Source organism: Myotis daubentonii, chromosome 8 (genome assembly GCF_963259705.1).
Source record: "Myotis daubentonii chromosome 8, mMyoDau2.1, whole genome shotgun sequence".
Classification (NCBI taxonomy): domain Eukaryota; kingdom Metazoa; phylum Chordata; class Mammalia; order Chiroptera; family Vespertilionidae; genus Myotis; species Myotis daubentonii.
This window is the reverse complement of record NC_081847.1, coordinates 38,422,804-38,445,855: the sequence shown is the minus strand read 5'-3', so window position 1 is coordinate 38,445,855 and position 23,052 is coordinate 38,422,804. Positions and strand designations below refer to the sequence as shown.

Sequence of the window (23,052 nt, the reverse complement as noted above, 5' to 3'; positions counted from 1 at the left end):
GATGGGTTCTGGGCCGCAGGGTGCAAAAGGTCAGGACGGTGCGGCAGGTCCCTGGAGGGGCCTCTCCGGACGTGGCATAGCTGCGGAGACGTTAACGTGGCCGCTTCGGGGCGGAGAAAGATTTGGACGCGGCGGCGGCTGCAGGGCTCGCCCGAAGTTAAATACCAGTTTGCGCATGCGCCTTGAAGGAGGCGGGCACTCTGCGTGCGCGTGCGCAGGCCCGGGGCCGCCGGCCGCCGGCCGCGCATGCGCCCTTAGTTGGCGGGAGATTTCGGTAGCGGCGGCGGCGGCTGTGGCGCGGGGCGTGGTCCGTGGAAGGCGTACCGGACTCAGACCAGAAATAAGAGGTGCAGGGGGTCCAGGGTTGACTCGCGGCCGCGGAGAGTGACCTGCGGTCTTGTCTTAAGAACGGAGGCTTCGGACTGAACGAGCGTCGCTCTCTGAGGTCAGGAAGTCGCATACCTTTCCCCGGACGCGGCCCCACTCACTCTCGCCCCCGCCTTTTTGGCGTCGGACCTCGGCCCAGTCCAGACCGGTCGCCGCCCCGCGACAGCGGACACTAGGGGTGCCCAGAGGCGCTGCGGCCTCCTGGGCGAGAGGAAAGCCGAGGATGATCGCGCCTCTCCCTTGGCCTGTGCAGAGCCCGCGGTCTAGGGTTGGGGTGGGTCACAGAATTCCGCCTCTGTCCCCAGACAGGCTTTTGCCTCTGAACCTCAGTTCCTCTATCTGTAAGGAGGGGTGAAAGACGGTACTTACGGAGCCGTGGAAAGGATTAAATGGGGTAAAGAGTTAATGGTGGAAATAAGGCGGTCACATATAACAGGTCCTGGCATGTAGTAAGTGCTTAACAAGCAGCTTAACCAGTGACAGTTGTTGCTGTTATTTCCAGGCCTGAATCTGTGATTGTTGTAACTGCGGGGATTTAGATCCATGGCCTATATCTATTCTTGTTTCTCTTTTCTATGTCGTCCCTCCAGATATATTCATTTCTCTTTACTTAGCACTACCCTACCCGCCCCGCCTTCCCCCGTACCTGCTGGGAGTGAGGGGTAAGCGTGGCAAATGCAGAGGTGCCTCAGTCTGGTCCCTGCTGTCTTCCGGTCAGTCCTTGCTGCCATGCACTAGGAATACAAATACAGTGTGTCTGGGGCGACAGACATGTAAACAGCCCCTTGCTAGGAAAGAGAAGTGGTGTGAAAGCTCACTTTTGAGCTAGGTTGGGAAGGATGATTAAATTTTACAGGCTGTATATGCCAAGATTCAAACGTGGTGGCAGGATATGGGCGTAGCAGGAGAGCAGAAATGGGTAGGTTGAGACTAGTGTATGAAAAATTGGAAAAACCGCTGCTGCTGCTGCTGTCTAACGAATGGCTAGGAGAGGAGCAGGGCTGGATATAGGAAAACTAGTCGACAGGATTATTGGGTGGATAGGGTGGGAGGTGGTGGAGATTATGAGACCTGAACTAAACTAGGAAGTGGAAGTGGAGAAAAGGTTTCGAGATAAACTCGTAGATGCAGACAAAAGAGTGGTGGTTACCAGAGGAGAAGGGAAGTGGGGAGAAGACAAAGGGTAAAGGGGGGTCAAATATAAAGTGGAGCAAAAGTAGGTTTATAGTTGTGAGTATGCAGAACAGAGTTTATTCTTGTGTTATTTATTGTACTATTTTTTTTAACGACCTTAAACCTACTTTTGCCCTGTATAATGACAGAAGGAGACGACTTCTGATAATGAGCACACAATGGAGTATACAGATGTTGGATTATGAAATTGTACATCTGAAGTTTATATAGTGTCATTAACCAATGTTATTGTAATAAATTTAATTTAAAAAAAGAAGTAGAGAGGCTGTTAGAGGTAGAATGGATGGAATTCTAGATCTGGACATTTTAAGAGTAAAAAGTAAAGGTTAATGTGATTTTTCTAGTTTGGAAGACCATGTAGGTCATAATGCCATCAACTGAGTTAGGAAATTAGGGACCAGTTAAACACAAATAACTGGGAAATAAAAGAGGTTATGTGTTAAGGGAGATATGAGTATTTCTAGTGATAAGTTCTATAGAAATGCAGAACAGTAGATGAGGAACCCTGCTGATGGTCTCTGTGGACGACGTGGTGGATGAGGTGGCATTGGGCTGGGCCTTGCCAGACAGGTAAATTTTATGGGAAAGAGATGGGCAATTCAGAGGCTGCAAAGCACAAGGCCTGTTCCTGTATAGTAAAACCCCAGTGAGACTGGGGCTGAAGTGTGGAGAACAGATCACCTCATTTTCCTATTTTAGGGTTCTCGACCCAGGATGACTTCAGTGACTAGATCAGAGACTGTGGAAGGTGAGTTTTGTACCTTTTACCTTGGGTTCAGGTTTCTTCACTATCCTCAAATGGTTTCCTGGCTCTTGGTGGAGCTGGAATCACATATTCATGTATTTGCACAGGTACTTCCTCAGTGTCTCCATGATCTGGGGCATACATTTTCCATTTCCACTTTTTTGCACAAATACTCAGTTGTGGGTTTGATTTTATATTTTGACTTTTTTTATAACAAGTGCTAGAAGAGGAACCAGTGACATCTAAGACTCATGATCATCAAATGGAATCAAATCCCAATCCTGTGGAAGTGTGTAATAAATCGTCTGCCTCCCTGGAGATGACTCAAGGAGTTTCAAAGGAAAGAAGTCACGTTGGCTGTAGCCCTAAAAAAGGGGAGTGTTGTGATCTCAGCCACGAGGAAGGACTTCAGCCCAGGTCCCTTCATTTGTCTCCCCAAGAACAGTCTGCCCATCATCGAGACAGAAGACAGTCCTGGCGGCGAGCAAGTATGAAAGAAATCAACAGGCGGAAGTCACTGCCTCCCTTTCATCAGGGCATCACAGGTGGGGTGCTGCACACATAAGCCAGTGGAGTTGCAGCTCAGATAAGATGTGGCAGTGAGGTATGGTAGAAAGAGCGTAATGGGACAGACTTGACTTGGCAGAAAGAGTGTAGTGGGACAGACTTGACTTTGCTACTTATCAGCTATGTGGCGAGTAAATCACATCACCACTCTGAGCCTCAGTTTCTTGAAGTACAAGATTTAACATGGAAAGTCTCTAGCACGTTTCAGGAAAAACTGTGACCTTAAGCAGCTTACTTAAACCTCCTTTGTCTTATGTTCCTCATCAGTAAATGGGATGACATATCTATTTTATAAAATTATATGAGGAAAAAATGAATTGATTATAACACAATACTTGGCACATGGTAAATAGCTCAAATGTTAAGCTATTGTGATTACTTTAAAGATATTATCTCACTTCCAGATGGCCTATGTCTAACAGGAAAACAGGATAAAAACAGCCACTTAGCATATCAGAAAATTGCTGCCCCAGTTATGCATGTATTTCATAGGTGTGCCAAGAAAGCATCAGCAGTTCCCTAAGGTCACCCCAACTGTTATCTCTGTTCCAGAGCATGTGGACCTAAAAATTCTGTATCACAGAAAATCACTGATGTAATAAGATTATTTCCTTGTTATTTCTTGCCACTTGCCAGATTTCTTTGGTTATAGGCAGAAGGTATCCTGTGTGTGTGTTTTTTAAACTAACAGCAGTGAGAAGTTATCAAAAAAGGAGACAAAAGAACTTTAAAAATACAACCAGCTAAAGGTAGAGGATGTAAAGACATGTATTTCTCAAATTCTCAAAGCAAACTTCCTTTGCTGTATAATAACTGATGTTTTTAAATGAGCATAATTGAAAAAACAGTGTCTGCATCCTGTACTTGTTTGAGGATTCAGTGACATAATTATGTAAAATGCCCATCCAATTCGGGCTGTCTCCCCATGTGACCTTGGCAAGTTTCCTATTACCTAGTCTTTGTGCCTCAGTGTCATCATCTGTAAAATGGAATTAAAATATTTGCCTCAAGTTTTAATGAAGTGTGTGTAGTGTTTAATAAAAAGCCTTTTACATAACAAGTTTTCAACAAATTACTATTAATGTTATCAATTCATTGTAGAAGACAGCATGGTATTATTTGGAAAAACAGGTTTTGGTGACAGACTTGGGATTGAATTCTTATTTCACCAATTTCTGGCCTCAAACAAGTCATCTCCCCTCTGAGGTTCAGTTTCCTCATCTGTAAAATGGAGCTCATAGTTTATAAGAGGACTCTTAAGACAATGTATTTAAAGCATACTGTAGGACCTGTCATAAAAATGCTCAAATGTTTCCGTTTGAATGGTGAATATAAAAATCAAAAAAGTTATTTACCTATCTTGTTTAATAAGACAAGGTTTTAATGTAATACATAAAAGGTTCTTATAACTTTTTGAAGCTAGAATGCACAAATGGGTAAATTTCATTCCTCAGTGATCCTGAAAAAAATCAGAGGTGACTATATATGAATTCTCCCTTAATTAAAGAAGGCTGCTTGAGCATTCTTGCCTTAAAATGGACTGCATCAAGAGAGAGGAAATTTTTCAGGTTTTTTATTTTGATAATTGTGAGTATAGCACTCCTTAAATTGATATTTTATGTTAGAGCTCAGCAGATCCATCAGCGTCGACCTAGCAGAAAGCAAACGGCTTGGCGCTCTCCTGCTTTCCAGTTTCCAGGTGAGATTCTCGGGACTGGGAAATGCTTTTTTTTAAGCTGTTACTGTGAGAGTCCCAAAAAGAGATCAAAACTGTAATACATCTGTTAAAATTAAAAGATGTTTCTCTCTAGTTTGGATTAACTTAAAAGCCAGATATAATCCTAGCAACTTATTTTGTCTGAACTGGGCTCTCTATCCCATTGGTACTGTTGCTGTTAACTGAGCAGCTAAGGGTGAGAGATTTCCCCAATCTAATATCTCTTGCCATTGGCAGCAAATGACAGGGAATAATGGTAATTTAAAGTAGGAGTAGGTCAAAATCTAAGTTCAAACAGACATTGGAGGTCTGACTACATACTAAGTTAGTATTGTATGGCTAATTGATGATTAGTTTAGATAAGCAAGTCATTTGTGTGAATTAAATGACCATTTTTTTCTCAAACCAAAAATCAAAATGTATAGTCTTATTAACATAGTTTTATCCTGATCTATTTATTTGTTATATGAAAAATCTTAGGTATGAAAATTAAATCATGTTTATTTCACATTTATTAAGCATGTAAAATTACATGAGCTTTGTTGGGACTGGCCTGGAAAATCTTGGTTGTTGTACTAAAAATGCTTTTCTTTATTTAGTTCTCTGTTCAGAAACTTGAACCTTTCCTAAAAGGCACTGAGGGCTTCAGTCTTGAAAGTTTTAGAGCCAAAGGTAAGTTGCTAAGAACAGGCAAGTGAGCTTTGACCTTGAACTGTACCTTCTGTTAAAGTCAGTTAAAGCCCCACTTTTGAACCCCATTCACAGGAGCTGCTACCTTACAAAACCAGCCCCCCTTGGAATGGCATTAAAATATATATATGCTGCCTTAGTAGGGTGGCTCAGTTGGTTGGAGCATCGTCCCGTACACCAAAAGGTAGCAGGTTCGATTCCCAGTTGGGGCGCACATTGGAAGCAATTGATCGATGTTTCTCCCTTCCTCTCTCTCTAAAATCAATAAAAACATATCCTCAGGTGAGGGTTAAGAAAATAATAATACGTGCTAATGAAGTTCAGTAGGTATAAAAGTGCAAAGTAAGCCTGCCTTCCACTCCAAACCATAGTCGCTGCTCCTCTCCACAGAGGCAATCACAGCTTCCAGCTTCTTCTGTATCATTGCAGAGATACTGCATTTGCAAACAATTATACATTAAAATCAAATAATAATACTCTCTGCACTGTTCTTTTCCTTGTCTTTTTTTTTTTTTTAACCTAACAGTTTATATTGCAGATTATTCCATACTGCACATGTAGAACTGTCTTGACACTTTAGTAGCCACATGATATTCAATTTTATAAATGTACCATATTTTTTTTTAACCAGTTTCTTATTGTGGGCTTTTAGGGTTTTCAGTCTTTTGCTATTACAATGAATAAGGTAATGGATACTTTTTTGTTTTCTCTAATCCCACTTGAGGATATGTTTTTAAATTGATTTTAGGGAGAGAGAAACTTCAGTTGGCTACCTCATATGTACCGTGACCAGGGATTGAACCCGCAATCTGGTCATGTACCCTGACCGGGAATCAAACCCATGACCTTTTGGTGTACAGGACAATGCTCCAACCAACTGAGCCACACCAGCCAGGGAAAATACCTTTTTACACATGCCTTTTGGCACATATACAAGTAAAAATAAATTTCTAGAGTTGCAATAAAATAGGTCAAACAGCCCTAACCGGTTTGGCTCAGTGGATAGGACGTCGGCCTGCGGACTAAAGGGTCCCGGGTTCGATTCCGGTCAAGGGCATGTACCTAGGTTGCAAGCACATCCCTAGTAGGGGGTGTGCAGGAGGCAGATGATCGATGTTTCTCTCACATCGATGTTTCTAACTCTCTATCCCTCTCCCTTCCTCTCTGTAAAAAATCAATAAAATATATATTTTTTTAAAAAAAGGTCAAACAAAATGATAAAAATTACCAGATTGCCTTCCAGAAAGGTTGTTTCATTTTATTCTCTCACCAAAAATATATGCAGATATATTTGTTTGCATAACTGTTTTTTCACATTTACCAATACAGTTTTATCAAACAGTTCAGATATTTTACAGATGATAAAAGGTATTTTGTAGTTTTAATCTGTTTTTCGAAGAGGATAAATATTTTTAAATATTATTTAGAACTATATGTGCTTCATTTTCTGTTTATGTCCTTCGTTCATTTTTGAAAATTGGCATGTAGTGTTTATATTGATTTATAGAAACTCTGTATGGTAAGGAAATTAGCTGTTCATCTATGATGTAAATTAGAAAAATTCTTTCCCAGGAATCAGTTTTCAGCTATCTAGGAAGTAGCTGTTTTCCTTACAGCAGGGGTCCTCAAACTACAGCCCAAGGGCCACATGCAAATACAAATATTGTATTTGTTCCCATTTTGTTTTTTTACTTCAAAATAAGATATGTGCAGTGTGCATAGGAATTTGTTCATAGTTTTTTTTGTTTTGTTTTGTTTTTTTCTTTTTTTTAGTTTTTTTAATTAAATCTTTATTGTTCAGATTATTACATTTGTTCCTCTTTTTTCCCCCCATAACTCCCCTCCTCCCAGTTCCCGCCCCACCCTCCGCCCTCACTCCCCACCCACTGTCCTCATCCATAGGTGCACGATATTTGTCCAGTCTCTTCCCGCATCTCCCACACCCCTTTCCCCCCCAAGAATAGTCAGTCCATTCCCTTTCTATGTCCCTGATTCTATTATGATCACCAGATTATTTATTCACTTGATTCTTAGATTCACTTGTTGATAGATGCATGTTTGTTGTCCATAATTTGTATCTTTACCTTTTTCTTCTTCTTCCTCTTCTTAAAAGATACCTTTCAGCATTTCATATAATACTGGTTTGGTGGTGGTGAACTCCTTTAGCTTTTCCTTATCTGTGAAGCTCTTTATCTGACCTTCAGTACTGAATGATAGCTTTGCTGGATAAAGTAATCTTGGTTGTAGGTTCTTGGTATTCATCACTTTGAATATTTCTTGCCATTCCCTTCTGGCCTGCAAAGTTTCTGTTGAGAAATCAGCTGACAGTCGTATGGGTATTCCCTTGTAGGTAACTGAGTTTCTTTCTCTTGCTGCTTTTAAGATTCTCTCTTTGTCTTTTGCTCTTGGCATTTTAATTATGATGTGTCTTGGTGTGGTCCTCTTTGGATTCCTTTTGTTTGGGGTTCTCTGCGCTTCCTGGACCTGTAAGTCTATTTCTTTCACCAGGTGGGGGAAGTTTTCTGTCATTATTTTGTCAAATAGGTTTTCAATATCTTGCTGTCTCTCATCTTCTGGCACCCCTATAATTCTGATGTTGGTACGCTTGAAGCTGTCGCAGAGGCTCCTTACACTATCTTCGTATTTTCGGATTCTTTTTTCATTTTGCTTTTCCGGTTGGGTGTTTTTTGCTTCTTCGCATTTCAAATCTTTGCCTTGATTCTTGCGCTCCTCTGGTCTGCTGTTGGGAGTCTGTATAGTATTCGTTATTTCAGTCCGTGTATGCTTAATTTCTAGTTGGTTCTTTATCATAACATCGAGGGTCTCATTAGATTTCTTGAGGATCTCACTACATTTATCGGCGGCTTCTAGACAGTTCTTAAGAGACCTTAAAAGTGTGGTTCTGAACTCAATATCCTCCATTGGCAGTTTTGTCCTGTTTCTTTGTCTCCGCATTTTTTATGCTTTCTTGGTGCACCCCCTAGTGGTCTTTGTGCACAGTCTTGTTGTAGTTAAGCCTTGATTGATATGGGCAATACCGGGGGTGATTTGACCTCCAGGCTAACTGGCTATGAGAGTCCGCTGTGTCTGCAGTGGGAGAGCTTCTGTGCTGGATCTCTAGGGCGGTGCTAATCTAGCGTTTGCCTGAGGCTATCCAGCAAATGGCTCTGCGCAGGGCTTGGGCGGGGCGGGTCCCCGGGGATCTACAGGGCGGGCCGGAGCGAGCAGTTATGGCTGCTCTCAGTTCCATCCCTAGGGGCTCTGCCTCACAGAGTCCCAGCAACCGCTGCAAACCTCGGAGAGAAAGCTGCCTTCGAGTTCCGACCGAAGCCAGACAGTCCCACTTCTCCCGTTTGAGTCTGGGTCCGTAGAGACTCACCCGGATCTGGAGCTCAGAGTCTGAAACTCCCTCCCGATTGAAAACAACAACCGCGCCCTCAGCCTCCAGCCCGCTCCGAGTGCACTCCGCACCTGAGTATTTCACTTCAGCACTGCGCCTCCTCTGAGTCTGGGTATGATATTCTCTTTCCTCCTAGTTGTAGAATTTCCACTCAGCCAGCCTTCCTGTGGTTCTGGATGATGTCCGTTCCGTCTTTTAGTTGTTTTTTGAAGTGGTTGTTCGAGGCAGCAATCCGGCCTTAACCTATACCGCCATCTTGGTTTCCATAGTTTTTTTTTTAAACTATAGTCTGGCCCTCCAACGGTCTGAGGGACAGTGAACTGGCCCCCTGTTTAAAAAGTTTGAGGACCCCTGCCTTACAGTAACTACACAGTCACCCAGAGTCAAAATACTCAGTTATCCACTTTAAAAACCAAGAAAATACATGAACTCAGACTCACTTGTTAATTAAAATTATCTCAGAATTGAAATTATCACCATAATTAGAATAGATATGTCAAGGTTATCTTGATAACTATTTAACATCCTTTTCCTTCCTTATTCTTCACCTGAATGTAATTGTGGACTCTTCAGGTATAAGCAGAAAACTGTTTTTACCTTATGCTTATAATGCTTTATTTGCCTTCAACATTTTTTATAACACTCTTTCCTGTTGCCTGTCTTCTGTGATATATTTCCTTTTAGCACCAGCAGTTCAAATCTCTTGAAAAGAATGAAATGTCAGTGCAGATAAATCTTTTTAACTGCTTCTTCACCAGTCAGATCTAAAAAACACTATCAATAAATGTCATAAAGAGGAATTGTCTTACATTTTATCTATATCTACCCCCCAAAAAGATTAAATCTTTCTGCATATTTATACCACCTTTTTGAATAGGTGAGAGTGTCAGAATGTGACGGGACCCTAGAGCTGAGACTACCTTAAGTGTATGAGGTCTTTGTCAGCAGCTTCCTGTGAAAATTTATATTCTGTTTATAACATATAATTTTGTTCTCTCTAGCATCTTCTCTTTCTGAAGAATTAAAACATTTTGCAGACAGACTGGAAAGTAATGGAACTCTACAGAAATGTTTTGAAGATACAAAAGAGTAAGTTCAATTGCCCTTCTGTCATAAATTTCAATTGAATTAAGGCTTTTTATTGTAATTATACAGTTGTTCATTCATTCATCAAACATTTATTCAGCATCTTCTACATACCAGGCTCTTATAGATGCTGGAGATAATAGTGATAAATAACTAAGTCAAACAAGGTATTTTGTTCTGATATATTTTAATAGGAGATACAGTCAAACAAATATAATAATTTAAAATAGTGATCTAAGAAGTCAATAATAGTGAGTTGAGGGGGTGGGTTAGCTAGATCTCTACTGAATTTACCTTTGGATTGAGACCTATTAGATCTGAATGGTGAGAAGGAACCAGCTATGGAAAGATGAAAGGAAAAGCATTCTTCAAATTTTTGCTAGCCATGCAACAGCCAAACCTCAGTTCCTAATGTCTCCCATCTCAAACAATTTGGTTCTTTAACAAGTTGTTTGGGCCTGCGGACCAAAGGGTCCCAGGTTGATTCCGGTCAAGGGTACATATGGGAGGCAGCCAATCCATGTGTCTCTCTCACAGTGATGTTTCTTTTTCTCTCTGTGTCTCTCTCCCTCCCTTCCCTTTTGTATCTCTAAAAATCAGTGGAAAAATATCCTCAGGTGAGGCTTAAAACAAACAAACAAAAAGAGTACATTAGACAAGTACTGTATATAAAAAAGGTTAAAATAGGGAATCATTAAAAACAATTTTTAAAATCTTTATTGTTGAAAGTATTATAGATGTCCTCTTTTTTTCCCCATTAACCCCTTCTAGCCCACCCCCACCCTCCACCTCAGGATGGGAAAAATTTTTGGTTTTTGACTAAATCCCTTCTTGAACAACCTTTCAGAACAAATTAAGTTGGAGAACTGAGGTTCCCCTGTAAACTTAAGTTCTTTAGCTGTTTACAAGCAAGAATATTAAGAGAATTTAAAAATCCCACCCCTAAACTTGTAGTTCCTCTATATGGGTGGAGCCCTGCCCTGCAGTAAATCATGTCACTAGAGCTTACATCATAAACTTTCTAGTTTTGACTTTGCAAAGGTCTACTTTTCCACCTATCCTTAAACTTAACATTGATATTCGGGTAATGAAAAATATTTTGACTCATTCTTCTGGGGACAGAGTCTTTGGGCATTCAGAATGGTCCAGCTTTTGACATACCACCAGAGATGGTTCTACAATACAGCCTCTAACAAAACTAGGCTGTCCCAAACCCTGAGACATTGTTTACCTTTATACCAAGAAGGTTGGAAAAGCACCAAAATCTGCACATGGTGTGAGCCCAGGCAACTTTGTGGAACTCGTGCTATGAGACCTAAAGTTCTAATGAGGTTGTCTAAAATGAAAAAACATGTCAGCAGGGCTTATGGTGGATCCATGTGTGCTAAATCTGCCTGCGACAGGATCAAGTGTGCTTTCCTTATTTAGGAGCTGAAAATTGTTGTGAAAGTGTTGAAGGCACAAGCATAGAATCAGAAAGCTAAATAAAAACATAAAGGCTTTTTGACCAATAAAAAAAATAAACAAAATTTGTTTAACATAGTGTCTCTTTTAATGCAGTGTATTTAAGCCATAAGCCAGCATTGATAGAGGCTGTGTGTCATAGGCCTTGGTAGAAAAACATGAAAGGTAGAACAATTCATTTGTTTTTGTCAGGTAGTGTACCACGTACTAGTACATCTGCAAAATTTTGGCATTTTCAGTGCTGCTTTTCCATTCGAATTAGTCACTCAGCTGTGCTGAGCCCTTAGTGTAAGTCCCTGTACAGCGATAGCTTCAGTTTAAGGAGGAAGACAAGACAGTCATATGAAAAAGTATTATTGGGCCTTAAAAGATGTTAAGGTTTTGATTGGTGGAAGGGGAAGACACTAAAAACTGATGTGAACAGGAATTGAGAGATTGAAAATCCCAGATATTCAGGGTCAGGGTGAGTGAGATTATATTGGACAGAATAGATAAAAGAGAACAGTAGGAATCAAAGTTAATGAACTGTATGGAGCAAGAACAGAGATTCTTAAGTGTCAGATTAAGGAGGTTTTACTTCTGAATGCAGTAGAGGGTCACAGAGTTTTTAAGCAAGGAAGAAATTAAAGGAATATTTTAAGAAAGGTTCATCTGGCCATGTGTGAATTGGAATTGATGAGAGAGAGAGAAAAGATGAAGAGATCTAGTATAAAAGTGAGAGGCTAAGAAATAAATATTTGTTGAAAGATAAATTCTTTTTTTTTTTTATTTTATTGATTTTTTACAGAGAGGAAGGGAGAGAGATAGAGAGTTAGAAACATTGATGAGAGAGAAACATCGATCAGCCGCCTCCTGCACATCTCCTACTGGGGATGTGCCTGCAACCCAGGTACATGCCCTTGACCGGAACCGAACCCGGGACCTTTCAGTCCGCAGGCCGACGCTCTATCCACTGAGCCAAACCGGTTTCGGCAAATTCTTTTTTTTTAATGTAACATTTTTATTTTATTTTTTAGGGTTTGAACTTAAAATTATTTTTATATTGATTTCAGAGAGAGGGGGAGAGGGATAGAAACATCAGTGATGGGAGAAAATCATTGATTGGCTGCCTCCTGCATGCCTCTTACTGAGGATTAAGCCCGCAATCCGTTGTTGTGGTAACCATCTTACAGTGGTTCTCTATCTTGAAGGGAAAGGCAGTTTTGACTGCGCCCTGACCAGGTGTTGAACCTTAACCTCCTGGTTCATAGGTTGACACTCAACCACTGATCCATACCAGCCAGGCGAAAGATAAATTTTTTTTCTTTTTTAGAGAAAGAGAAAGCGGGGTGGGGGGGTGGCGGGGGGAGAGAAACAGAGAGAGAGAGAGAAACATTGATGTGAAAGAGAAACACAGGTTGGCTGCCTCGCGTACACACCCCAACCGGGGACTGAACCTGCAATTTGGGCATGTGTCCTGACCGGGGATCGAACCTGTGACCTTTTGGTGCACAGGACGATGCTCAACCAATCAAGCCACATTCATCAGAGCAAAAGATAAATTCTGAACATGTTTTATTGCCTTTGAAATTACATAAGTTGTCATATTAAAAGCAAGTGTTCTTGAAAAATTTGTGTTTATCTCACAATGCTATCTGTATTCCAGAAAAGCATCAGATTTGTCTCTGGAAGCATCAGTGGCTGAGATGAAGGAATACATAACAAAGTAAGTGAAAATGAATGAACCTTTATTGAAAAATCTAAGTTCAGTTGGGGAAAATAATTAAACCTGGGAAAATGAATAATAAACATCCTGTTTTGAGTGTCAATTCTGGTGTAGCAGCACTGGAAGTTAGCTGCATATTGGGATCTTATGGGCTGTGCTTATGGCCAAATTCATAGAATGGAGTCTAGGGAATAAGGATGTTAATTTAATTTTAAGAACATGTGTTTGATTTGATTAAATTAATATCCTCTAAAACCGTCATGGTGTCTAATTCTTTAATGGCCTTTTTATTCACATCTTAGAACCACAGTAGATACCTAATGTACTATTGGTGACCTGAGTGATTCAGAATGAGATAATCAAAAATTAACAGAATTTTTTTTCTGATCCTATAGGTTTTCCTTAGAACGTCAGACTTGGGATCAGCTCTTGCTGCACTATCAGAAGGAGGCTGAGGAGATCTTATCCAGGTTAGATCTATGATTAGAAATCAGAACTATGTTTTCACTTTGTGGAGTTTGATTTGAATTAATTTTAGTTTCATTAACACAAATTAAATGGTGAATCTTATAGGCTAATCACAGCTCTGTAAAATATTTATTAGCACTCTCTGACCTTAAATGGAGAGTCAAGGAAAGGAAGGGAGCTGGCATCACTATGTTCAATCAAAGAACAGAGTTGCTTGTGTTCTGTGTCTTTGGCTGCCTTCTACATCCTGTGGGAGACAGGTACATCTCTGCTTTTTACCTGGACTCCTGGGCTGGGCCAAAAACATTAGTCAGGGGACTTTAGTGGGTACATGGCCTTTGAGCTGTAGGTGTGGGAGAGAACCCTAGCCAAGGCCTTTGTGGAAATGCAAAGACATGAAAGAGGGTGATGGAAAGAGAGGATCTTTGTCTGGGTCTTAAAGCCACAATAAAGTGGGAAAGTGCTAGATTTTTGTTTAGTTAGCCATCTAAGCTAGTGATTTTTAATCTTTTTTTCCAAACAGAATCTTAGGTAGGAACCCAACTACAAAATGGTAGCTAAAACTCTAATTGCAAAAGTGTCCTCTTAGTAGAGAGGTGCTTTGAGGAATACAGTTTGAAAAACTTCCCCAGTGCAGTCATTGATGGTTATCAGTTACTTTATTCAACCCGGACATGTTCTCTTTATGAAGACATAATGTATAAGATATGTCAGTTTCAGAATAAAAAATTTTGATATGGCATACTTATTGGTTAAGAGGAATGCTTCTGGAAGCAGGTTGCTTCTGTTCAAATCCTAATACTACTTCATTTGTGATATTGGGCAAGCCACTTAATCTCTAAGCCTGAAGTTCCTCATTTAAAAATGGAGATAAGCCCGGCTGACGTGGCTCAGTGGTTGAGCTTTGACCTAGGAACCAGGAGGTCACGGTTTGATTCTGGTCAGGGCACATGCCTGGGTTGCAGGCTGGATCCCCAGTGTGGGGTGTGGAGGAGGCAGCCAGTCAATGATTTTTTCTTGTCATTGATGTTTCTATCTCCCTCTCCCTTCCTCTCTGAAATCAGTAATAAAAAATATCTTTTAAAAAATGGAGATAAAATTAGTATCTATATCATGGGGTTATTCTGAGTGTTAAATGAGGTTAAATGGAAAGTGCTTAGCAATGTCTGGCATTCAGTGAATTGTAGTAGTTGCTCTTATTAAAGAGTCACCAGTTTTTATGAACTCTCCATTATATTCAGCTATTTTAGTAAAAGGTGAAAGATTTATGCGATCTGAAGAGAAACCAGAGTATATATTCAGCTATTTTAGATAATTGAGGTATCCTAGCATTTTTTTGGTGAAAGATCATAGACATTGACTTAAGGATAGCAAGCTTTGGCTTTACACTACCCCAACTGTAGTTCTTTTGTAAATGGATCTTATTGTTAAATGGAATTAACTGACATGAAGCATCTAGCATTTGCTGGAGTCCAGTGGTGTAAAAGAATTAATGGAGTCCATGGGGGCGCCATCGTGGCGCAGTGCAGCTCAGGGTCGCCAAGGCGGACCTGCGGCAGCTTCGGGTGCAGGAGGCGATGGACACCATGGTGAAGAGTCTGGAAAGAGAATATCCGGAAGATGCAGGGCCTCATGGTCCGGTGCAGTGCTGGCTGTTGTGAGGACAGCCACGTCCATGCAGCAGGTACACTGGTGCACTGAGTGCTTCCATGCACCTTTGACTCAAACCCAGGCCCTGGTTACCAGCAATTGGGAGAAGTTCCAGGACCGGTTGGCCTGGTGCACTATGGATTGCAACGACAAAGCCAAAGATTCAATAGATGCAGGGAGTAGAGTGTCAGGTGAAGGGGCAGCTGGAGGGTTCTGTGACCAAGTGTGTGGATGATCATATGAACCTCATTCCTGCCATGACCAAGAAGATGAAGGAGTCTCTCTCATCCATTCAGATACAGAAGTCTTTGCCACTGGCCATGGAGGCTGAGGGCAGGAATCTATTTAAAATGAAGAATGAGAATTTTGGTCTTTTAAGCAAAGTTTATAGATGAAGAAATTAAGGATGGCAGCAAGTTTAAAGCATGTGTCACTTGCCTCTGGACACCAGTTCTTTATGTTTTAATCCTGGAAAGTGAAATGGAAAAAACTGGTGCTCAAAATTAGGTCAGAGAGTTTTTGATGTGGCAAATGCTTATCCTGGCAGTAGGCATTTCTCTCAGCTCAAGCTAGAGCCCTTGAGATACCAACAGGCTGACAGTTCCCTCTAGCCTACCAGTGATCTAGTAGAATCTGAGGAGAGGTGTTTCTGTTTGTTGCAACCTTCTGTTTACCAGAAGCATTACCACACCATTTCCCATAAGCTGTGAAACAAAACCCATGATCTTACTAATTTAGAAGTGGAAAAATATTTACTTTGCTTGGTTTTGTTTTATATACAAGGGCATAAAGTTAATTTAAGATGTGGAGTTGGGGGAGGTAGTTTGGATAAAAACTTCAAAAGGTTTCTTTGGATATCCGTTTCTGCCCAAGTTGTGAATGTGCACATCTTAAATGCTCACACATTACATCTTCCAGCTTGGAGACTCCACAGAAACATGAGAGGCAATGTCACACTGGGTATGGGAGCAGATCTTCCTTCTCACTGACTGCCATGATGGGCCCTAAGCTTGTCTGCAGCAGAGTGACAGGACAATCTTATAGTGGTTCTCTATCTTCAAGGGAAAGGGGATTTTGATTGTGCCCTACACCACTACCCAGGAATGAACAGTGAAGGAGGAACTGTTGGTTGCTTCATTAAAGGTCATGAAGTAGCCCTAACTGGTTTGGCTCAGTGGATAGAGCGTTGGCCTGCAGACTGAAGGGTCCCAGGTTTGATTCCGGTCAAGAGCATGTACCTTGGTTGTGGGCACATCCCCAGAAGGAGGTGTGCAGGAGGCAGCTGATTGATGTTTCTCTCTCATCGATGTTTCTAGCTCTCTATCCCTCTCCCTTCCTCTCTGTAAAAAATCAATAAAATATATTTTTTTAAAAAGAGTTATGCAGTACTGGATTTAGGAAAAACCTGGTTTTCAGGAATGAAACCTAAACTCAGTATTGCTTACGTAACCCCCTCAAATAACAGAGCCCTACTTAAGATAATCTTTTGGCAACAGGAAGGTTAAAGGAGAAAAAGTAAGCAACTCAGGGGTGAATTGTTGCTTCATTAGAGCAAAAGAGGGGCAACCCCCCATTACCAAATACCACTTTTGCCTGGGGCCTACAGTATTCCTACCCCAGCTTTGGCACCTTACAATTTTGATAAGGACCTTGTTATCTTTTTACCAACTTATTACTTGAAATGATAATATAGCCTGTCTGTTTGCTGTTTAAGGACTGTGATATATTTTCCCAGTGGTCTGGCTTTAAAAAATAAATAAGGTTTGGGGGTTGGGAACTGTCGGGGAGAGGTCAATGGGCGGAAAAGGAGACATAGGTAATACTTTAAACAGTAAATAATTTAAATTAGAAATAAAATAAATATGGTTTAATTTTTCCTCCAAAAAAAAAATTAATACTGGCCTGACCGGTGTGACTTAGTGGTTGGGTGTTGACCCATGCACCAGGAGATCGCAGGTTCAATTCCTGGTCAGGGCACATGCCTGGGTTACTGGCTCAATCCCCAGCAGTGGGGCATATAAGAGGCAGCTGCTTGATGTTGATGTTTCTCTTTCCTCATTTCTATCACTCCGTCTCCCTTCCTCTCTCTCTAAAAATTAAATCAAATCAAATTTTCTTTATTAAAAAAATTAATACCAGATAATGGTTTTAGATCCCACTGTTAATAAGAAGAATATTGCTTCAGGTTAATGAAGTCTTTTTCCCTAGGTGATCTTTCATTATTTTCCGCAGAAAGTGATTATAAAAATTCCTTAAAAACTCCCTTTGTTTTTTAGAGGATCAACTGAAACAAATATGACTGAAGTTGAACCTACAGCATATCTTGGGTCTTCCCAGAATGAAGTCCTTAATACAAAGCCTGATTACCAGAAAATATTACAGAGCCAGAACAAAGTCTTCGATTGTATGGAATTGGTGGTGAGTTGGCTCATGTTTATATTTGGTTGAGTTATCCAGCTTTGCTACATTCTCATCCTTGGAAATGAAAAGACCTGGAGAATATGTTTAATAAGATAAGGTAAGTATATTTAACTCTACCTTGGCGAAACATGGAGAGACAATTAAAAGAAACAAATACTCAATAAAATATATTAAAAAAAATAAAAAGAGATGCCAGACTGCTTTGGCTCAGTGGATAGAGCGTCAGCCTGCGGACTGAAGGGTCCCAGCTTCGATTCCGGTCAAGGGCATGTACCTTGGTTGCGGGCACATCCCCGGTAGGAGGTGCGCAGTAGGTGGCTGGTCAATGTTTCTCTCTCATCGATGTTTCTAACTCTCTATCCCTCTCCCTTCCTCTCTGTAAAAAAATCAATAAAATATATTAAAGAAAAAAAAAAAGAAACAAATACTAAGTGGTGATGAGTGTTAATAAAACAGAGTAAGGAGACAGTGTACAGGAGGGCAGTAGGATACTATACAGTGCAGTTGTATAGTCCCTCTAAAGTGCCATTTAACAGAGACTGGAAAGAAATGAGGAAGTGAGCCATGAGGACATTTGAGAGAATAGTACTAGTATTTTATCGTTCCAAGTATCAGCAGGAAGTAGTTGATAAAGTGTAATTCAAGGAGAGTTTATAAGGGGCTATGTATAAAGTGTAGATATTGGGAAACCATAAGGGTTAGTGAAGGAACGTGGGGCAGCTGAGCTCTTACTACCCCTAGGCCTGCAGGGAGGAGAGGAGGAAGAGTTACTGTGGCACCTGAGGGGAGAAAGTCACATAGTGGGCTGTTTTGAGAGAGCCATGACCTTCAGTTAAGAGACACAGCTAACTCAGAATGATCCTTTCCTGAGCAGGCCTGGGTAAAAATATGCAGACCTTATTCAGCTTCCTCCCTACTTGGGCACCCTCCGGACCAAGCCCGCCCAGAACTCAGAGGACTTGGGATCCTAGAGGTTATCTCGGTCAGCCTTCTGGGGCATAGAACAGTGTGAAGGAGTGGAGTGTGGATCTGGAGGAACAAACAGAAAATGTCTGACATAAGCATTCCAGGTTGAAAGAACAACAAAAGCAAAGCTCCCAAGCAGGAGCTTGCCTGGTGTGTTTGAGGAACATCAAAGAAGCCGTGGACCCTTATAGCTCATAGCTGTCTTTCATCTGCAGATGGACGAATTGCAAGGATCAGTGAAGCAGCTGCATGCCTTTATGGACGAAAGTGCCCAGTGCTTCCAGAAGATGTCAGTACAACTCAGTAAGTGTATCTCTTGAGGGGACTAGAGGGTTAACCTTTCAGGTTTAAACAGCCCTTACTTAGCACATGGTCTCAAAGGGTAAGGCCACATCAAGTGGTTTGTTCCCCCTCCCCCTCTTTCACAGTAACTATTATGTTGAGGGTACTCATAGTTGATGGGAAATTCCATAGAAACACAGTAGACTAAGAATTAAATTCCCACAAACCATCTTGTTTTAGTAAATCTGAGATTTAAGAAATACTCATTGCCTTTTTTCCTCTGTTCATTCCTCAAAAATTCACTGACACTGCCCTTGCTTACTCCAGCCCTAAATTATTGCTATACATACCTTCATTTTTTTATTTATTACAATGTATTTTGGTTGTAGTTATAGCTGGCTTTCCTACCAGCTGTCATCTCCTTGAGAACGGAGATTCTTATTTGTCATTGCAATGCCCTTCAGTCTGGCACAGTGTCCATGCAGTAAGTTTGCAATAAATCTTATTTGAATTCTATTGAAATTTATTTTTTGGCTCCTTTCCTGTGTAGGCAAGAGAAGTACGCAACAATTAGATTCTTCACCAGCTCGAAAACTGCTCAAGCTTCAGTTACAAAACCTGCCTACAGCACATTGTTCTAAATCTTGTCAGTGACCTTATGCATCTTTGTGCCACAAGGTGCTCTAGAGGAGAGACATGGAAAGAATGCTCCAGCGCATGGATGCGTGGCAACCTAAGCTGGTGATATGTACCTGTTGCCTTTGAGGATAATTGGCTGAAGAGCACGTTGGTTTTTTTTCTAAAAGTGACAACACTGCCCTGGCTGGTGTGGCTCAGTTGATTGGAGCATCGTCCAGTGCACTGAAGGGTCACGGGTTCAATTCTGGTCAGGGCACATACCCAGGTTGCAGGTTTGATCCCCAATCAAACACAAGGCAATCGTGTGTACAGGAGGCAATCGATGGATGTTTCACTTTCACAGCAGTGTTTCTCTGTCTCCCTCTTCCTTCCTCTCTCTAAAATCAATTTAAAAAAGAGTTACAACACTTTTGTATCCAAAAGAATGTTGTATGGACACTTTTTCCAAGAATGTGCAAGATAATTAAAATTCCTATTTTGGAATGACCTTTAGAATTAGTAGTCTAGTCTTTTAAATATTCTTTGTGATCACATCTCTTCATCTTGTATAGAAGTTTTTCAAGTTTTGAAACATCCGAAGTCATTTGGGATCAAATCCAGTGAAACATTTTAGGGGTCAGATTGGGTTCTGGTTGTAAAGGAATGAGACTAATTTTCTAGTGTGACTCAGGGTGATTTTAGATATAAAAGTTGTGGGCATTGATTATATTAGGTGGATATGTATATCACTTCACAGGATGTCCAAATTGAGGAAATACTACCCATTCTCTATGTTCTAATGCCCATAATGTGCTTCAGTTTTTAGTATTGAGTCAACATCCTAAGTCTTGGATTCATTGTTCTTTGTATTTAATAATCTGCATTATAAAATTGTACATAATTAAAAGTTTTCCCTTGTCTTTGTGTGTATTTTGAGTGTATAAAACAATTAAAAGTTAGGGAGGTCTTAGAAAATAAGATTATTTGCTAATTGTGAAAGTGAACAGTAGTGTAGAGATAAACCTTGGCATTAGTTAGATAAAATACCAACTAATTTATTGTTAATGTTTTATTCTCTGATCCTCCTAGTAAAATAAAACCTATTTCATTTAAATACCTAGTTATAATGTTAAGTCTTAAACTTTGGCCTAAGCACCAGCTAATGAGAGGTGATATCTCCTTGCGTTGACCTATATTCCTTATTCTTTCATATATTTACAGAGACCCTGCTATTATGTGCCAAGCACAATTCTAGTTAATGGGAAAGGGGCAAAGAACAAAAACAAACGTGGGACCTCCTCTCATGATTCTCACAGTCTAATGGGTACACAGGGAATAAGAAGGGACTTCTCTGCAGAAGTGATGTTTTAATTGATTCGAGAAGAATGAAGGAGTTAAATAGGGCAAATTTTTGAGGCAAAAGGAGCAGTATTTTCAAAGTCCTGAGGAGGGAGAGAATGAAGCTAAAGAAAAAGCCTAGTAAAGCAGGAATGCTGAATGCCAGTGGAAGAGCCACCTGAGAAAGAATTGAGTCATTAGGAGGTTTTAAGAGCAAGATGGGATCAGAACTTTATTTATTTATTTATTTATTTATTTATTTATTTAAAATTCTTTACAGGTTTCAATAGTTTTTTTTTTTTTTAATATATTTTATTGATTTTTTACAGAGAGGAAGGGAGAGAGAGAGAGAGAGTCAGAAACATCTATGGGAGAGAAACCTCGACCAGCCGCCTCCCTCACACTCCCACCGGGGATGTGCCCGCAACCCAGGTACATGCCCTTGACCGGAATCAAACCCGGGACCCCTCAGTCCGCAGGCCGACGCTCTATCCACTGAGCCAAACCAGTTCCGGCCAGAACTTTATTTTTAAAAGATCATTCTTGTTGCTGTATGGAGAATAGATAGAAGTAAGCAAGGTATGGATATGAGAGACCCCAGCCTATTGCAGTAGTCTAGATGGGAAATGACGGCCTGTGCTAGGTGTTGGCAGTGGGTGAGTGGAGTGAATTGCTCAGAGTGTCTGGAATATTGTAGGCATTGTAACCTATATGTTAAAAGCCTAACTGTCACCCTGACAGTTGTGGCTTAGTTGGTTAGGCATCGTTCTGTACACCGAGAGGTCACTGGTTTGATTCCTGGTCAGAACACATGCCTGGGATGCAGGCTCAGTCCCTAAGAGGGGGTATGCAGGAAGCAGTCAAGGAAGCAGCCGATTGATGTTTCTCTTCCTCTCCCTTCCTCTCTAAAATCAATAAAAACATTAAAAAAAAAAAGCCCTAGTGAAAGCATTCAAACTCAAAGGCTAACAGGCCAAATAAACAAGGTTTAAGTTTATGTGGGCCTCAAAAAAACAAAAGCTTCAATTTTCATAGAAATGTAGGTTTATTTCAATAGAGGCATGCTGAATACAAAGGGCTGAAATAAGTGAGTAATCGTTAACATAAAATGATAGAACATTTTAATAAAAATTATTATTATTTTTTTTTAAATATATATTTTATTGATTTTTTACAGAGAGGAAGGGAGAAAGACAGAGAGTCAGAAACATCGATGAGATAGAAACATCGATCAGCCGCCTCCTGCACATCTCCCACTGGGGATGTGCCCGCAACCCAGGCACATGCCCCTGACCGGAATCGAACCCGGGACCCTTCAGTCCGCAGGCCGACGCTCTATCCACTGAGCCAAACCGGTTTCGGCAAAATTATTTTTTCTTGAATGGTAACTTACCAGACACTGAATAACTGCACAAATTAATAAGCTTACTGCAAATAAACCTATTTATCTTGTTCTCCAAAAACGAAATATTTCCTGTTGTGCACAGCAAACAAGTCAGGCCAAGACTAATGACATGGCAATTGGCTGCAAAATATTTGCTGCTAGTATTAGCAGAGAGAAATGGTGCGCCTGTGCATAAGGCGCATAGGGGAAATGAATGCAACACGATTATAATAATCAGTCATTAGCTAACGTCATTTGTTATTAATAATTATGTATAACAGGATATTGTAAAAATTAAGTTACGAAATTTTTATTAAAACATTTCTTACATACTGTTATATTGGCTGGGCCGCAAACATATTCGTTGTGGGCTGCATGCGGAGTTTGACATGCTTGCCCTAGCGGGTTTGGCTGAGTGGATAGAGCATTGGCCCAAGAACTGGAGGTTTGTGGGTGTGATTCCAGTCAAGGGAACGTACCTCCGTTGCAGGCTCAATCCCCTGTCCTGACCAGGGTGCATGCAGGAGGCAACCAATCGATGTGTCTTCTCACGTCGATATTTCTCTGTCTCCCCTCCCTTCCACTCTCTAAAAAATCAATGGAAAAATATGCTCAGGTGACGATTAACAACAACAGCAGCAAAAAACTTTACTGTGACTGGGAGAGATTTAAGCTGCAATTAGATCAGGTATTAAATGTAGATTTGGTAGCCTGGGCTTTTAGCATGCGTGACACCATTTTGGGCCTGTGGTTTTCTCTTGAACACTACTACTGTAAAATTAGGAGAATGACAGAACCTGTATCACAGGAATGTTATGAGGGTTAGATGAAATAAAAGTTTAGAACAGTGGTATCAATATGATGGAGGGTAAAAGCTTAAAAAGCTGGGTGGTTAATAGAACAGTTCATGAGATAGGAGAGCTAGTAGTTCAATTTGGGATACTAAATGGAGAAGTCAACTACACTATTA

The 23,052-nt window shown here is 40.7% G+C and overlaps 1 protein-coding gene and 1 pseudogene across 5 annotated transcripts in view; both read left to right on the top strand.

The window, feature by feature from the left end:
- The window catches only part of DSN1 (DSN1 component of MIS12 kinetochore complex), a 31,839-nt gene extending 11,569 nt beyond the window's left edge, over positions 1-20,270 (top strand). Inside the window, exons 1-12 of one of the 5 annotated variants that reach the window (XM_059706075.1) lie at positions 329-445; positions 978-1,049; positions 2,281-2,329; positions 2,545-2,871; positions 4,519-4,592; positions 5,210-5,282; positions 9,702-9,789; positions 12,896-12,955; positions 13,351-13,425; positions 17,350-17,491; positions 18,676-18,763; positions 19,293-20,270. In XM_059706075.1, the coding sequence (XP_059562058.1) occupies positions 2,296-2,329; positions 2,545-2,871; positions 4,519-4,592; positions 5,210-5,282; positions 9,702-9,789; positions 12,896-12,955; positions 13,351-13,425; positions 17,350-17,491; positions 18,676-18,763; positions 19,293-19,396 (1,065 nt within the window). In that variant the 5' untranslated portion in view covers positions 329-445; positions 978-1,049; positions 2,281-2,295 and the 3' untranslated portion in view covers positions 19,397-20,270. Of the gene's footprint in view, positions 1-309; positions 1,101-2,280; positions 2,330-2,544; positions 2,872-4,518; positions 4,593-5,209; positions 5,283-9,701; positions 9,790-12,895; positions 12,956-13,350; positions 13,426-17,349; positions 17,492-18,675; positions 18,764-19,292 lie in introns of those variants that run through there. The other 4 variants (XM_059706074.1, XM_059706073.1, XM_059706077.1 and 1 more) reach the window with 4 other exon arrangements.
- On the top strand, positions 14,974-17,295 carry LOC132240285 (protein FAM136A-like; annotated as a pseudogene).
- Positions 20,271-23,052: the final 2,782 nt, after the last annotated feature.